Source organism: Camelus dromedarius, chromosome 30 (assembly GCF_036321535.1).
Source record: "Camelus dromedarius isolate mCamDro1 chromosome 30, mCamDro1.pat, whole genome shotgun sequence".
Classification (NCBI taxonomy): Eukaryota; Metazoa; Chordata; class Mammalia; order Artiodactyla; family Camelidae; genus Camelus; species Camelus dromedarius.
This window is the reverse complement of record NC_087465.1, coordinates 19,423,338-19,439,784: the sequence shown is the minus strand read 5'-3', so window position 1 is coordinate 19,439,784 and position 16,447 is coordinate 19,423,338. Positions and strand designations below refer to the sequence as shown.

The 16,447-nt window shown below is 37.3% G+C and overlaps 1 protein-coding gene across 2 annotated transcripts in view; it reads left to right on the top strand.

Moving 5' to 3' along the window:
- Positions 1-7,416, top strand: part of SNX16 (sorting nexin 16) — a 32,494-nt gene extending 25,078 nt beyond the window's left edge. For both annotated transcript variants that reach the window (XM_010979381.3, XM_010979379.3), the window contains 3 exons: positions 3,735-3,871; positions 4,403-4,522; positions 5,275-7,416. In XM_010979381.3, coding sequence (XP_010977683.3) covers positions 3,735-3,871; positions 4,403-4,522; positions 5,275-5,371 — 354 coding nt within the window. In that variant the 3' untranslated portion in view covers positions 5,372-7,416. The remainder of the gene's footprint in view (positions 1-3,734; positions 3,872-4,402; positions 4,523-5,274) is intronic.
- The last annotated feature ends 9,031 nt before the right edge of the window (positions 7,417-16,447 follow it).

Here is a 16,447-nt window from a genome sequence, read left to right as displayed (position 1 = left end):
ATTAGGAGTAGATTCCATCTCAAGAAACCACTTTTCTCTGTTCATTCTTAAAAAGAAACTCCTCATCCATTAAAGGTTTATGGTGAGATTACAACAATTCAGTCACATGCTGAAGCTCACTTCTAATTCTAGTTCTCTGGCTGTTTCTACCACATCTGCAGAAATTACCTCCACTGAAGTCTTAAACGCCTCAAAGTCATTCATGAAGGTTAGAATCAGCTCCTTCCATACTCTCGTGAATGTTAACATTTTGACCTCTTCCCATGAATCACGAATGCTCTTAATGGTGTCCAGAGTGGTAAATTCTTCCCAAGTTTTCAACTGACTTTTGCCCAGATCTATCAGAGGAATCACTATCAATGGCAGCTATATAGTCTTATGAAATGTATTTCTTAAATAATAGGAAAGTCAAAATTATTCTTTGACCCATGAGCTGCAGAATGGATGTTGTTTCATTAGGCACAAAAACAACATTAATCTTGTCCATCTCAGAGTGCTTAGGTGAACAGGTGTATTGATAATGAGCAATAATATTTTGAAAGGAATTTTTCTGAGCAGTAGTTCTCAACGGTGAGCTTAAAATATTCAGTAAACCATGTTGTAAACAGATGCGCTGTCATCCTGGCTTTGTTCCATATACAGAGTGCAGGCAGAGTAGACTTAGCATGATTCCGATGGGCCCTAGGATTTTCAAAAGGGTAAGTGAGCACTGGCTTCAACAGTAAAGTCACCAGCTGCATTAGCGCCTAACAGGAGAGTCAGCCTGTCTTTTGAAGCTTTGAAGTCGGCCATTGACTTCTCTTCTGCATCTATGAGAGTCCTGGGTGGCATCTTCTTCCAATACAGAGTGGTTGCATGTTCACTGCAAGTCTGTAGTTTCATGTAACCACCTTCATTAATTGTCTTAGCTAGATCTTCTGGATAATTTGCTGCGGCTTCTACATCAGGTTCATTTTGTTTTTATGTTATGGAGACGGCTTCTTTCCTTAAACCTCAAGAATCAGCCTCTGCTAGCTCCAGACTTTTCTTCTGCAGCTCCCTCACCACTCTCAGCCTTTATAGAATTGAATAGAGTTAGGGTCTTGCTCTGGACTAGGCTTTGGCTCAGGGGGTGTTGTGGCTGGTTTGATCTGTCCAGCCCACTCAGACTCTGTCCATGTCAGCAGTAAGGCTGTTTCACTGTCTCACGTTCACGGGCTCCCTGGAGTAGCACTGTAAACTTCCTGCACGGACTTTCCCTGTTTTCAAGCTTGGCTAACTGATACAGAGGCCTAGCTTTTGGCCTGTCTTGACTTTCGACATACCTTCCTCGTTCAGCTTAATCATTTCTAGCTTTTGATTTACAGTAAGACATACAATACTTCCTTTCACTTGAACACTTAGAGGCCATTGTCGGGTTATTAATTGGCCTAATTTCAATATTATTGTGTCTCAGGGACTAGGGAGGCCTAAGAAGAGTCTTAATAAATAGTATTTTTGTTATCATTCATATTTTATATAGTGTTCTTTAAAAATACCTTCCTTTCCCCTAAACTCAGAGCTCTCTTAAATTTTTCAAGCTTTTTAAATTTTTTCCTTATACTCTTGACTTTCTTCATCTACTTGCATTTTTGTCACAGAATATATTTTCTATGACACTGATTGTTACTGTTGAGGCAGTGGTTTGTAATCTTTATGATCTGCGTGTATGTGATAAATTTTCTAAATTTCCCACGTATGTTTGGAAAGAATATGTTTCCAAATTGTTGTGCTTAGGGTTCAGTGTATGTCTATCAGGTCAAGCTTGTTAATTGTATTGTTCAAATCTTTTAAATATTTACTAATTTTTTTTCTGTTTAATCCATTGATTACCAAAAGTTGTATATTGAATTCACTGGTTATGGTTGTGTATTTATTAAATTTATCCTTGGAATTCTGTAGTTGAAATATTCCTGGTGAATCATTCCTTTTATTATTATATAGTGACTCCTTTTGTGCTTAGTAATGTTTTTCACCTAGAAATACATCCAGTCTGATACTAAGAAAACTGCATCTTTTGTTGGGGGGAAGGATCAGATTTTCCTATTGCCTGAGAGGTATTTTTTAACCTTTATATTTTCAGTGTGTTTCTTGTTAACATCAGAGAGGTAGATTTTTTTTTAAATAAAATCAGAAAAATATTTTTTAACTGGTGAGTTTATTCTTATGGATATAGTAATTACCAATATATTTATATTTATTTCTGCCATTTCATTTTGTGCTTTTTATTCATCTTGCTTTTCTAATGGTACTTTTTCTCCTTTCCTGCCTTTTATATGTTCAATGAGTTTTCTTTCATTCCTTCTTTTCTCTACTCTTGGTTTCTAAGCTCTGTGTTCACTGTCTTTTATTTAACGGTCATGTATTTTTCTCATCAAATAATTTAGAACCAAGTTGTTCACAGCTCACCCCAAAGTTAACCATTATGTTCTATTAAGTCAGTGCTTCTTTTGATTTACCTGCATGTTTGCCACTCTCTTTCCTAATCATTATGAGTTTTTTCATTTCACTCTTTCCATTGGGGTTTAGTTAACTTCTTAAAGTGCATCATTGGCAGTGTTTAGGCTTTTAATGTCTGAAATTTTTAAAAATCTTTCTCTCATCTTGAAATATGATTTAACTGGGTCAGAATTCTACCTTGATAGTTGTTTTTCTCAGCACTTTGACGTATTTTCCACTGCCTTTGACATAGACTGTGGCTATGAGACATGTATTCTCAGTTCATTATTGTCCCTTTATAATAAACTGGAGATTTTCCTGGTGTTTTAGAGATCTTCTCTTTGATTTTGGCATTTGCAGTTTTACTGTCTTGTATCTGGGGGGTATTTTTTGTCTTCTTTGGGGTGCATTATTCTTTCCAGATCTGAAAATGCTAGTTGTCAGTTCTGAATTGGTTGTGAATCAGTTCTGAAAATTCTTGACTGTTTTCTGATTATTGATTCTCCTCATTTTCTCTGTTCTCTCTTTTTGGAATTCTGTTTACAAATGTTTGTTTAGTTATTTTCCTTTTCTATCTGTCTTAGCCTTTCCTTCATACTATCCATCTCTGCATGCTTCATTCTGGGTAATTTTTGTAACTCTAGCTTACTATTAGTTCTGTAGTTTATTATATTATTTTCAGAGAGGATTATTCTATTATTTGATCCTTCTATTACGATTTTAATGTTATTAACTATATTTTTCATGTCTTGACATTCTGATTGGTTTGTCTTGAGTATAAGTGATTTTTTTAATAGTGGCTTTTTAAAAAATAAGGTCATTATACATGTTGCTGGAAGTTATTATCACAGTGAATGTCTTCTAAGGGAATCAATAGCTGAATTTTTTTTAAGTTTAATTATCAGGACTGGGCAAAAACAGACTAAGAAGAATAGAAACTAAAACAGTGGTTATCAGTCATCTTTTTCCCATTTTTTTCCCAAGTATACACTGGAGAGAGATCAGATTCATTTCAGTCACCTGGCTTACTACTTAATAATTCTCAAGAAAGGGGACTTGTAGTTCTAAATATCGTTCTAAGTCCCCAGTAGGTGGGGTCTAAGACAGCAGAGACCTAAAAACATGAGGGTAGAGAATAAATCGTTGGATTGTATTCATATTATTTTGTTGACCTGTGTTCTCTGACTCTTCAGTGATGCTCTTGAGAAAGGTATTGCGTAACTAATGAATTTTATTATTTTTCTGCATGTGTTTTTTATTTGTTGTTTGTTTTTAAGGCTTTCTGTGAAACTTTAGAAGAGACAAACTACCGTTTCCAAAAAGAACTACTTGAAAAACAGAAAGAGTTGGAATCACTGAAGAAACTGCTCAGTGAAAAGCAACTTCATATAGACACGCTGGAAAACAGACTCAGGTGTGCTGTGACGCTGGTTTTAGTCTGACTAACTCAGCTCAGCTCAGTGCTCTAGGATACGTGCCCTTTGTATGTTGATATAATTTAGGAAATTTCTGATTCTAAAAGTCTTAGACTTTTGGAGTACTTCCTTGTAGATTGGGGGAATTGTCTGGCTTTTGATTATTTAGGAGGCTGAAGATTTGAAGGACAGGAAACATCTGGAAAATAAACCTCTAGCTGTTCAACAAGACGAATATGATTTATTTTAACCTATTTAAATGGTATCTTTGTTTCTAGGCATTTATGACAACTTTTTGCAGATGAAATTTCTGGTTTTTCCTTCTTGTCAGCGTATTTTGAATTGATGTTAAGAATCATTTTAAATTAGTCTTAAGCACTGATTTCTCTGCTGACTCCCAGAGGTGGCAGGTTATTAGGTGCATGACTATGTTAAGAACAGCTGAAGGCTGCTGAAGCCACGTGTATTCACAGCAATAAATACACACCTATTATTCGTAAAAGGAGCTTGTGGCTATGCTTTACTTTTAGGGCGTTATCTTTAGAACCTGAAGAATCACTGCTCATGTCAGAAACGGGAGGTGGACAGATCCTAAAGGTGGAGTCCTCTGCACTTGAGGTTGATCAAGATGTCTTGGACGAAGAATCCAGGTATATAGGTTTGGTTTATTATAATCTAATCATGTGAATACCTGGAGGGAAATGGTCCTAATACTCTAAGAGTGTGTTTTTATGAGCGCAGTGTTACTGTATCATGAGTCTGCTGAGCAAAAAGAGACCACAGCTATTCTAGGCTGTTCGTAAAATGAATCTTTGGCATCCAGGCTCTAAATTTTATTATTTATTTTGAAGATAACATCTGTATTAACTGAGCTGTGACTCAGTTACAATTTTTTAATTTTGTAATCTTGACACATTACTTCAATTTCTCTCAGTGTCAGTCTTTTCCTTGCAAAAAGTGGGACGCTATAATAGCAAGCACCCTGCCTACTAATAGGAATGATGAAAAGATAGTGTATTTGAAAGCACACCAAACTTTTATTACATATAAATTATAAAGTCACCATTAATACTTTAGTGGTAGTGGTTAAGCTGTAAGTATGAGGTTTTATGTTGGAAAAGGTCATTGCAAACTTAATTTTTATTGAAAAATGGCAGTTGAGGGAACTGAAAGAGGTGCAAATATATCTCCAAAGGTGCAGTCTGGCAGCGACAACTTTAACATAATGAATTTCCGATTGAAAACTTAAATATTCTTTTTTATTAAATATTTTTCCATTCAATATTTAAATATTCTTTACATGGGGTAAAAAATTTTAAAGCTACTAGTGAAGTGAAATAGCATGCAGCCAGTCTCTTCATTGATCTATTTCTCTCTTTTTTTTTTTTTTTTTTTTTTGCAGAGCTGATAATAAGCAATACTTAAGTTCTCATGAGCCTGAAAATTCTGTATCAGACATAGAAGTAGCAGAAGTGGCATATAATGCTGAAGAAGACTAATGCGTCACAAGCAGTTCCTCCCATTTTTACATTTCTGCAAACGTAGAGTGGCAAATATTTAAAAAGAGAAAAGAGACTGAAGCTATTACAGAAAGTAGCAAGATTGCACATGTATAAAGTTTACATAAAGAAAAGTTTCTCTTAAGTTATTGGGGTAAGAAATATATTCACTGTTGCTTTAAATTGTCTTTTAGATAGACTGTATTTAATACACTAAAGAAAAGTCTAGTTAGAGTTTCGCCATCAAGGCCCTTAAATAATGTACGTAAATTATATTGGTGTTTTGCCAGTATATTGCTCCAGACTAACGTGGGTGTACACACGTGCGTGTGTGTGTGTTAAAATCACCAATTTTATTAGTTAAGTGGACATAAATTGCATGTTGCTGTCTGGTTGGATATATACTTCTTTGTGTCTCTGACATGATGATATATTTTCGTTAATGGTTTAAATCAGTGGTAAAGATGAACTGAGTTTAAAATATTAACATGTTTGTCATCTCTAAATGAAAGTTGCTTATTTGGAATGTTACTATTTGAAAGAAGAAAACTTTCTAGTACCAAAGGGAAACTCTTCGAAAGAGCTGTAATAATATAGCTAAAGTGATAAAATAGCCTTGATTTTAAAAGCTAATTCAATAATATCGAAATACTATAAGTATACCGGTGTATTATATGTTATACTTGTTTGTTTTCCACATAATCTTTATCTTAAATCTCTATCTGTAGAATCAGTGGGTTTGCCTTTTTCAGGACACTACCTCTTTTTGCTAATCAAGGCATACTCTGTTGAAAATATAGATTCTAAGCAAATAGGCAGTAATACAAAAAAATTAAAGATAAAAAGCCATATGTCCTGCAGAGCTTGTATGTCAACTCCTGGCATTCTATCTTTGTTTCTGTGTATGTGAAAATGTCGCTATAATTATTGATGCTGATTTTCTTTTTAATATATTTAGCCAAGTGATGCACTTTACGGTGATTAAACTCTTTTGTGCCAAGTTTAATTGGTGAATTTCTTTAGTAAGTGGAATTAGGAAAAAGAATTATGCAGTGCCTTCACTATTTCACTTTTTACAGACGTCTCCTAGGGTCTGCGAGTCTGCTAAATGAAAAATTTATTTCTGCTTTGCATATAGTTATGGAGTGTGCTTTGTTTCACTTTTATAGTATGAAGTTACTTATTTATATTATATTTCTACTACTTTGCGTATTGCTGTTAATAAGCATTGCAATCATGCTAGCATTTTTGAAATCGCAGTTGGTATATTGAACGCATAGGCTTTCCAAAAACTGAAGGAAACTTACTAGGGAAAAAGAATAACCATCTCCATTTTTTCCCTTCACTACATAAAAGTGTATCAGTATCTTGAGGTATGTATTACGATGTGGTTGTTTAAAATTCTGCTGATGTAGATTAACAGATACAATGGCTGGTTAACCTTTGATCTGAGAAGGAGACTGCTTTTTACCTAAGTACCAAAAATCTTTCAAGTCTGCATCAAAATGCACGGGTATGCTCTGTCTCAGAATATTTTCCCCAAAGTATATTAGAAATATATTTACCATCCTGGGAGACAGAAAGAGTATAACAAAATGGCCTACTTGTTCATTTCAAAATACTATCTAGGCTTTAAAAAGGTTTAAAAAGAACAATCATTTAAATTAACATCACTTTCAGTCTAATCAAGCAAGGTGAGCTTTGCTAAATTCCAGATATTACAGTGCTACATATGTGTCTGTTTTAAAGTGAACCGTACACTTTCAAATTCTGACCTTTCAGAAGACTGTATTTAAAGTTTTGGATGAGTGAAGAAAAAGTTGTTAATTAGGGAAACCACTATTATTTATATTTAGGTTTTACTTTTTTTACTTTTATAATGCATTTTATTCCCAGTATTATGCTGATTCAATAAATTATTTTTTCGGTACAGCAGTAGATGTGTGTTGTTCGTATCTTGAATACCATTTTTCTCCTCCAGTTTCTGTGTTCTTCTTATCCTTTCCAGTTATTGAAAATTTAATTAAACTTAACTGCTGCATTTACAGATGTGGAATGAGTCTGCGATTTTCTTTTTAAGTTTGCACCTTATATAACTGATCATTTTAAGTCTTTGTAAATAGGTGACAGCGCACTTCAAATGTAACCAATATTAATAAAAAAAATTTGAACATAGCTGAAACAGAAAACATTTTTGTGGATAATCTTTTAACTTAATGTTTTGAAATTTAAATCCACGTATAAGAAGAACAGCCATAAAATTTAGCATTTTAAAATGTGTTCTGTCTACTGTATTGAGATTAGCCATTTAAATAAAGCACATTTATTTAGAAAACCGTAGTTCTCATTTAAATCATTTATATACTCTATTCCACCTCTCTGTAAGCTTAGAAGGGAATAGTGGCCTTAGGTGTAAGAATAATTAGTTGGTTTTAAAATGGAGTTTCATTTCTTTCTGGGAAGAGAGGAGGTTTTAGATTACGTTAAAACAAGTTTGCATTCCTAGCTAGTAAAGAAAGGAATCTAAATTTTATCTTCCAGGAGATTTTCAAAGAGCTACACATTTGATCGACGTTCTGATTCCTCGTGGAATTAGCTTTACTGCGTTGCACTTTGCTTCTGTGCTGTTGGCTTCTACTAGCAAAAACAGCCATCAGAACTTGTATTTTCAATACATGTGTTTTTAAAGCTGACGCCTTCTCTGTCACATGGTGTACCCTTTGTGGGAACTCATGAGAGAAAGTTCTCTTAGATATCAGTTCCAGTAAAACTGTTGCTTCTCCTAAACAGTTGATTTGTTTTTATCTTATAGACTGCGTTACTGTCTCTTTTGTTTTCTGGGCAGCTCTAAGCCAAACTGAAGTTCACCTGTAGCTCTACTGTATAGAACCTTATGAGTTATCTTGTTTTCTCTTGACTCCAATTTTCTTCCCTATTTAAGTTCTTCTATTGGAACAGATGTATTTTTGTTCTGATAAAGTCTTAGCTCTGAATGATATTTTTAAACTCGTCATAGCTTGTACAAACCCAATTACGGCACCATTAAGTGAGGCCGGTAATTATACCAATTACTTTAGATGATGCTTTAAGTAAAACCAGTGAACATGGAATGCAAATTTAGAACCGCCGTCTTCTGGTAGCTATGGGTAGGTTCTTGGCCAGAGCACAGTATTAACCAACTCAAATTATGGTTTTAACCGTAGCCTCAAATTAGAACAGACCCTACTCGCCACTTTCTTATATTTATCATTGACAGAAAAGTAGAACGGTGCTACTACCTCTGCACAAAACAAACAACAATAAACAATATAGCCAACATATACCCAGTAGATGAAATGTAGTGCTTTAGACACTCGTAAGACCAGGCGTAGACATCAAACACGTGAGACCAGGCGTAGACATCACCACCCAGCTAACTGTAATCAAAGAGGTGTTAGTGTTAGTCAGGGGGTGGCCGAAGTCCTTTACTACAACAATGTGAAGTACAAACCCCACCTTGGGGGGATTAAGCTCAAGACCAGTGGACTCTTCTAGAAAGAGCTGATCAGCCAGTCCAGTCTTCCAGGTCCCTACATAACAAACACCACTCATGGACAAACCCCACAGACATTTGCACCCCTCTTCTCCTTTGCCACCTCCCAAATAGGAATTGGATTAACTTAATACTGTTTTCTCAGCTCCTCTCTCAGCTAGGTTTGTGGCCAGTGAGACAAACGGATGTCCACTAGGAGCTTCCAGGGATTCTCTTGCTTTTCCTGTAAGAAGGTAAACATGCTGCGGACCCCGTCCTCTTGTTTTGACCTCAGGTGGTATCCAGAGATACTATGAAAACCATCTTGCAAACATGAGGCGTGACAAGCACAGAGGAGGAGGAGGAGAACCATAGGGACTGCAGCCACTTGTTAAACCACCTAAGCTGGAGTTATTTGTCAATTGTACCAAGATAAAAGCTGTCTTAAAATTGAGTTGTAGGTTGTAAGCTTAAGAGGGGAAAAGGCTTTTTTTCCCATGATAATATTGTTTTTTTTTAGCAAAGACAAAATTAAAGGAGAAAATCTTTTTCCTGAAAGCTAAAGGGGAGAGAAGCAACTATTAGACATATCAAAGATCACTCTGACTTCTGAGGCTCCTTTTGACAAATCAAATATGAAAGAGAAATCTATTGTTCTTTATATAGGTATTAGTCCGGTCACACTGCTATAACAAAATACCACAGACTGGATGATTTAAATGACAATTTTATTTTCTCACAATTCTGGAGGCTGGATGCCAAGATCAAGGTACCAAGAGGGTTGTCATCTGGTGAAGACTCTCCCTGGGATTGCAGACAGCTGCCTTCTCACTGTGTTCACGTGGCCTCTCCTCAGTGCATGTCTGTGTGGAGGGCAAGCTCTCTGGTGTCTCATAAGGACATTAGTCCTGGTGCATCAGGGCCCCACCCTTATGACCTCATTTAACCTTAATTACTTCCTTACAGATTCCGTTTCAAAATACATCCACATTCGGGAGTTAAGGCTTCAACATACGAATTTAAGGGGAACACATTCAGTCTATAACCATATAGAATGAATGTGACATCATTAAATGTTTGCAAAGATATTTCTCAGTGCACAAGATAAAAATAGCCTATTCTTTCATTTGTTCATTCAACAAGCACTGAGTATCTACCATGTGTCCACTCTGGGTTGGAAAAATTATTGAGGAGCACATGACCCCTTCAAGAAGGAGTTCAGAGTGATAAGATTTTTTATATCACCGTGCAGCACTGAGGTGAATGTGGTAATAGAGATATCTGTGATGAATTATGGGGAGGAGAGGACCAGGAAGGGGGGCAAAGACTGAAAAGCCGAAGTCTAGCACTTCAGCTGCTGCTTAACGTGGAAGAGAAGGGCACACCCAGCAGAAGAGTCAGCTCCCGGCTATGCAAGTGACAAATAACATTATCTCTGATTTTTTCTCCCTCATCCAGTCCGTTAAGTTATAACTACAAAATGCAGAAGCCCACTTACCTGATGTGATAATAGGGTTTGGGGGGGGGGGTAATTAGGCTTATTTATTCATTTTTAGAGGAGGTTCTGGGGATTGAACCCAGGACTTCATGCACGCTGTATATATCCTCCCGCCTACCTGATGTGATAGATCAGAGAGGGACACACACCACAATACACACCTTAAACATTTTATTATTTTAACTTAATGCACATAAGTGTACATTCACCAATGTTCTAATAGGAATTCAAGGCTTTGGTGTGGTTTCACTAATGAGAGTTTGGTTCTCTCTTGCTAAGCCGTACCTCTAATGCATTTTTCTGAACCCTAGCTTTGGTTTCTGTAGGATGAAGGCATGAGACACGTGAAGGAATCTGTGACAGGAAGCACAATTTTTGCTGCTTTTTTTTTTTTCAGTCCTGTGTTGCTATCTTGCCTGTATTTTTTACCAAGTATCATCTGACCTAGTTTTGCCTAGGAATGATCATTTGTTCTCATATTTCATTTGTCCATATACTATTAATAAACCTATTTAAAGTTAATTTTAAGTACAGCTGATATACACAAATTTGGAAACAAGACACAGCCCTCTTGGGAGGGAGCAGGAGCACGCAGGTGTTCTAAGAAGGAGCTGAGCAGCCCTGAGCATCCAGGATGCCGCGGTGTCGGTGAGTGAATTTGAACAGAGAAGATGGCAAACTTTGGCAGGTCAATTATGTGCTCTGAGCTAGGGTGTGGCGAGGGGATGGCTTAATTTATGCCTTGACTCTATCCAGTTCCCTTCCTCTCCACTGCCATCACCCTGGTGCAAATCACAGTAACATCTCAGATGAACTCCTGTGATTGTCTATCAGCCGGTGTCCCTGCTTCCACCGTTGCCCCGCCATAATCCAGTCTCCTACAGTAGACGTAGTGTTCTTTCTGAAAAACAAATCTCATCCTGTTTTCTCTCTACTTAAAAACGTTCATTTTCCCCATCACGTTTAATATTACAACATTCAAACTTCTTTATTTGACCTCCAAACGTGATTTCACTCTGCCAGCTCCTCTCCCTCATGTCAGCCCACATGACCACCTTAATGTTCCTTAAGTCTGTTCAGGTTTTCTGCCCTCTAACCTTGCCATATCCTCCAGTCTGGAATGCTATCTCCAGAAGCCTCACTGGCTGGCTCTTCTCCAAGTCTAAGTTTACGTGTTCCCTCTGCAGGCAACCTAAACAGTCCTCAGTCACCTCAATTTCATATTCCTTATTACTTTCTTATTGTCTGTTTCTCCTGCCCACTTCCTTGGTGCCTTCCCCCAAAGTCATGGCTTTTTCTATTTTCCTCTAATCCCGGTCTCCCTTGGTGGCACCTCACCACCAAGCTTAGAAAGAAGATACAGCACATAGTAAGAGCTCAAAAATATTTATTGAATAATTAAGATTATAAAGACCTGAGTTAGGGGAATATTAGAGAAAACAGGTATTTGGTTAAGTGTTGGGGATGGATACTCTCTGGATGGACTGTTGTGCTGCTAAGTGAGGAAGAGAGTGATGCAGGGAGGAGAAGGTTTTGGGAGGCAGGGGGTAGATTCAGTTTGGGACAGGCTGAGTTTGAAATACCACAGGTAATCCAAGTGGAACTCTCCAACAGACAGCTGGATACAATCACCCCAAATTCAGGGGAGAGGTCTGCCCTGTACAACTCAAGTCAGATTAATTAGAATTCATTATTCTCCATATCCCTAGCCCATGGTACATTGGTGCCTAGCCCATTGGTACTCCCAGGGGCTCGTATGTTAGCGGTACTAAAACGAAGACCAGAAATGCACGACTCCCTGGGTACCATGGTGACAAGCATCATGGAAATTTGCCTAATGGGCCCAGGTGCCTCATCCCATTAATTTGTTTTTCATTCCATAAGTAATTTGTTATCAGAGAAGATCATGTTTTTCTTCTTCCTTCAGAAGAGATACAATAACAGCACAATATCACAAAGTTTTACCTTATTTTGCGCTTATTGGAACATTTAGTATTTACAGCAAGGTTTAAGAAAAAGAAGACATTCAAATATACATTGACATCACTGGTAATGCAATATTGTTGCCATATGTAGATACATTTAATGGTATTTTTACTAGAGTATGGAGAAATGAAGTATGTGCACTGCTGGTGGGAGTGTGAACTGGCTTAAGAATAATATTTCTGGAGCTGATCTGGCTACATACAGTAAAACTATTCAAAGTGTTTATAGCCTTCAACTTAGCAATTACACTCCTAGGAGCGTGAACCAAGGGAATATATGTTATGTTTAAAGATTTTGCTTAAAGGATATGCATCATGTTTATCACAAACTCTTCAACCAAAGTTTCCAGTGTTAAGGGGATGTATTAAATATGTTATGATAGATAAAAAGTGTACGCTTTTGTATCCAAGAAAGTGATATTGCAGAAGATTTTTAAATGTTCACGATAAGAATAAAGAGAAGAAAAAAAAAACAAAAGAAATTAAAAAATTTTAAAAAGATGTTCATGACATACCACCAAGAAAGAAGCAGATTTCAAGACAGTACGATCTCACTTTTATAAGTAAAAAGGTATATACATTTATGCATTGGTATACAGAGAGATTTAGAATAGTAAAACCACAGCCATGGTTATCTACTTGATTAATTAAATGATGAAGAAATTTGATTTCCTTCTTTTCATGAATCTGTGTTCTCTCACATTTCTACAATAAGCATGTATTATTTTGTAATTTTTAAAAATTACCTCCAATAATAACTAACAGTGTATTGCCCCACCATCTACTGTCTGTTTGACTCATGGCAAATTCCTCAACCTGTCTCCTGTAAAGGGAAGATACTGCCATCCAAACAACAGCATTGCTGTGCCCTAGAGGAAGTGTGAAAATCCCAACCCCAGTCTATCGCAACGTAGACACCAGTGAGTGAACAGACTCTGACATCCCGTCCCCACACTGAATACCATCATCGTCGCCCATTCAGGAGTGTGCCTGTAAGCCTAAAACACAATGGAAATCCTTCATTAAACTGATCTTGGTGGACAGACCGAATGTCATTTATTCACCAACCACGTTATTCCGTCATTTACCCTATGTTTCAAGTTTCAAGGGCTTGAGTAGTCTCTATCCGGTTTACAAGTGGTAGTTCTAACCACATTTCCAGGTGACACATCGGTAAACAATGGTTTACTAAACTAAATTTAAAATGCCTTTTCAGCCTCTAAGATACTGGAAATCTGTTTAATGTTTGCAATGGGACAAAATGGTTTTGAACTGGCAATTGAGAATAATTTAATAACAAATATTTATGTGGACAGACAGGGATTGCTAGAAGCAGTTTCATTAGAGATGAAAGGTAAGAGATGTAAAGACTCTAACGTGAGATTTCAAAGTGAGCCGGGCCAAACACAAAGAGAGGATACAGATTGGTTGTCTGCTAAAAAAATGATAGCTCTGACCATCTCAACTAAATAGGCCAACGAACAGCACACAGAATTTGCCATAAGGATACAAGATAGCTCTCCAAATTCTCCTCGATCCCTCACGGAGCCCAGCCTCCAGTTGGGCGGTTCATGCAGTATACGTGGGGCAATAACGGCACCAGGTCATGGGAGCAAGAAACCACTGGCTCCCTCCCTGCCTCTGTACACTAGGCTGGAGTAGAGCCATGTGGACCCTCCCTAGACTGCCTACCGCCATGTAAGGGAATTCCTGGCGGTGCCACAGTTCCCTGACAATTAATTCTATTTTTTAGTGTCTTCATGCATTCACGTTTGGCAAAAGACTATCAATCACCAGCTCTAATTTTATGCTCATTAATCAAAATAAGAGCTGTGTTTTTGCTTCAAATAGATTGATGATTTTCCTGTGATAAATGGACAGGAATTAGAAGACAGAGGAAGAAGTGAGAGTTTGCCTCCAGTTGAACTAATTAAAGTCTGTGTGATAAAAGAAGCAAGAGTTACACCAGCATTTGGGCTCATGCCTCGGACGGGAAAGAAAGATGACCAGAAGAAAATGGAGGATGATGGTGGGCCAGACAAAAGCAGGCGAACACTCAGAGTCTGGGAGGTTGAGAATTCACTGTCAGACTCCTACCCTTCAGATTCCCAGTCAACAATTTATTTAGCAGGGTCTTGGAGAAACTGGTTTTATAATAATGTGGACAAATGTATGTTCAAGGACTTTTACTGTATGTGCTGAAAGACATAAATACATTTAAAAATGTCTTTCATTTTTGAGCTAGGTAATACATGAACTCCTCTATAAAGGTTGCTATAGCTTACGTGAATATATTTACAATGCCTTCCTCAAATTATTTTTTTTTAAACATGTTGGGTTTGCTTTTCTGAACATTTCATAGCTACAAACTATTTCCAAATTTCCTCCAGTTCTTGGAGCCCCAGAACCTTCCAAGGTCACTTACTTCATAATGCAGTTCTAGTTAAGAATATATTTTAAAATTGAACAGACCTACAAGGACCTACTATAGGACAGGAACTATATTCAATTTCTTATAATAACATATAATAGAAAAGAATCTGAAAAGAAAAAAATATATATGTATGTATATGTATAACTGAATCACTCTGCTGTACACCTGAAACTGACATTGTAAATCAACTACACTTCAATATAATTTTTTTTAAAAAATCGAACAGACCTAAGTTTGAGTTTTGACTCTGCTTCTTACCAAGTGAAGCAAATTACTCTGTCTCTCTGAGCCTCAGCGCACATTTAAAATGAAGAAAATAACAGTGTTCACCAATCTGATTTGTTGAAAGGAGTACACATGAAACGGTGTGTCGAGTGCTCAGCTGTGGACCTGGCATCTCCCGTGGCCTGGAAATAGCACCATCGCCCCAGGACAGCATGGGTTTGCGCAGGTGCTAAGTGAGGTAGCGTGAGGGTTTTTGTGCTCATGGAAAACTGTGTGCTTGTCAGGCATTCCTGCCTCACCCAGTACTCACCATGCTGTGTTATAAAAAGGTCACAACCCAGTCTCCGTCTGGAGACTTAAAAGGAGAAAAGAAGGCTGCCTGCAACGCTGAACTATCCATATTCCTACCTTTTATAGTTGTACTTGGTGATGGTGGGCTCTCCGAATCAATTTCATGGAAATACATGTTTAATGCACCCCAGCTGACAATCAGTGGAGTGGAGCTCACCTCTTCACTGCCACCATCGCTCCTCTTCTTACTTACTAGTCACACTAGCCTTTTTCAGTTCGTTGAATGTTCTAAATACTTCCCCACCCCAAAAACCTTTACACACAATCTTATCTCTACTTGTCTCTCAATAGAATAAAGCCCACACTTAGGGAAATCTCAGCTCCCTGCTTCTCTAGTCTTACCAATAAGTCATTTTATTAGTGATGCTTACAAATTGCTCTATAAACACTGAAAGTTAAAATGAAATGTCCAGTGTAAATGCGTAAAGCAAACAGGCATATTATGTAAGGACACAAAGAAGTAGGGAAATTGAGGAAGTTGATCTATTTGTTGTCCGATACCAGATTCCCAAAATCTTATCCTTGGAAGCATTTTTCTTTTGGCTCAGTCCCACATTTCAAATGTGTCAGAGGAATAATATTGATTTAGTGCACTGTCAAGGCATACAAAGCTGATATGGAAGTCACTTCGTCAGTTTATTTTCAAGGTACAGAATGGTCTTTGTGACTAAACAGAGAATATGCCTTGTGCCTTGGTTGGGTCCTCATTCGGTTACATAGGGATTTTTTTTTCCACGTAGAAAAGTTTGAAAGTAAATACTATTTGAGTAATTTTATCCCATTCTTTTTTATGTTTTTATTTTTTTACTTTGGAGGGGGAAGTAATTAGGTTTATTTATTTTTAATGGAGGTACTGGGGATCATGCATGCTAAGCAGGCACTCTACCACTGAGCTATACCCTCCCCCTTATTCTATTCTTTTTCCACAAGCTTCTGCTGAGGTCGGAAGAGACATTCTTTAAGGACATTGTATTTGGAGATACGGAAATAAGACTTTTCCTTAAATTCAGCCAATGTGAGATCCCTGTTCGTGTCCCTGGAGTTTCTGGAAAAATGGTGGCAACAAAAACAC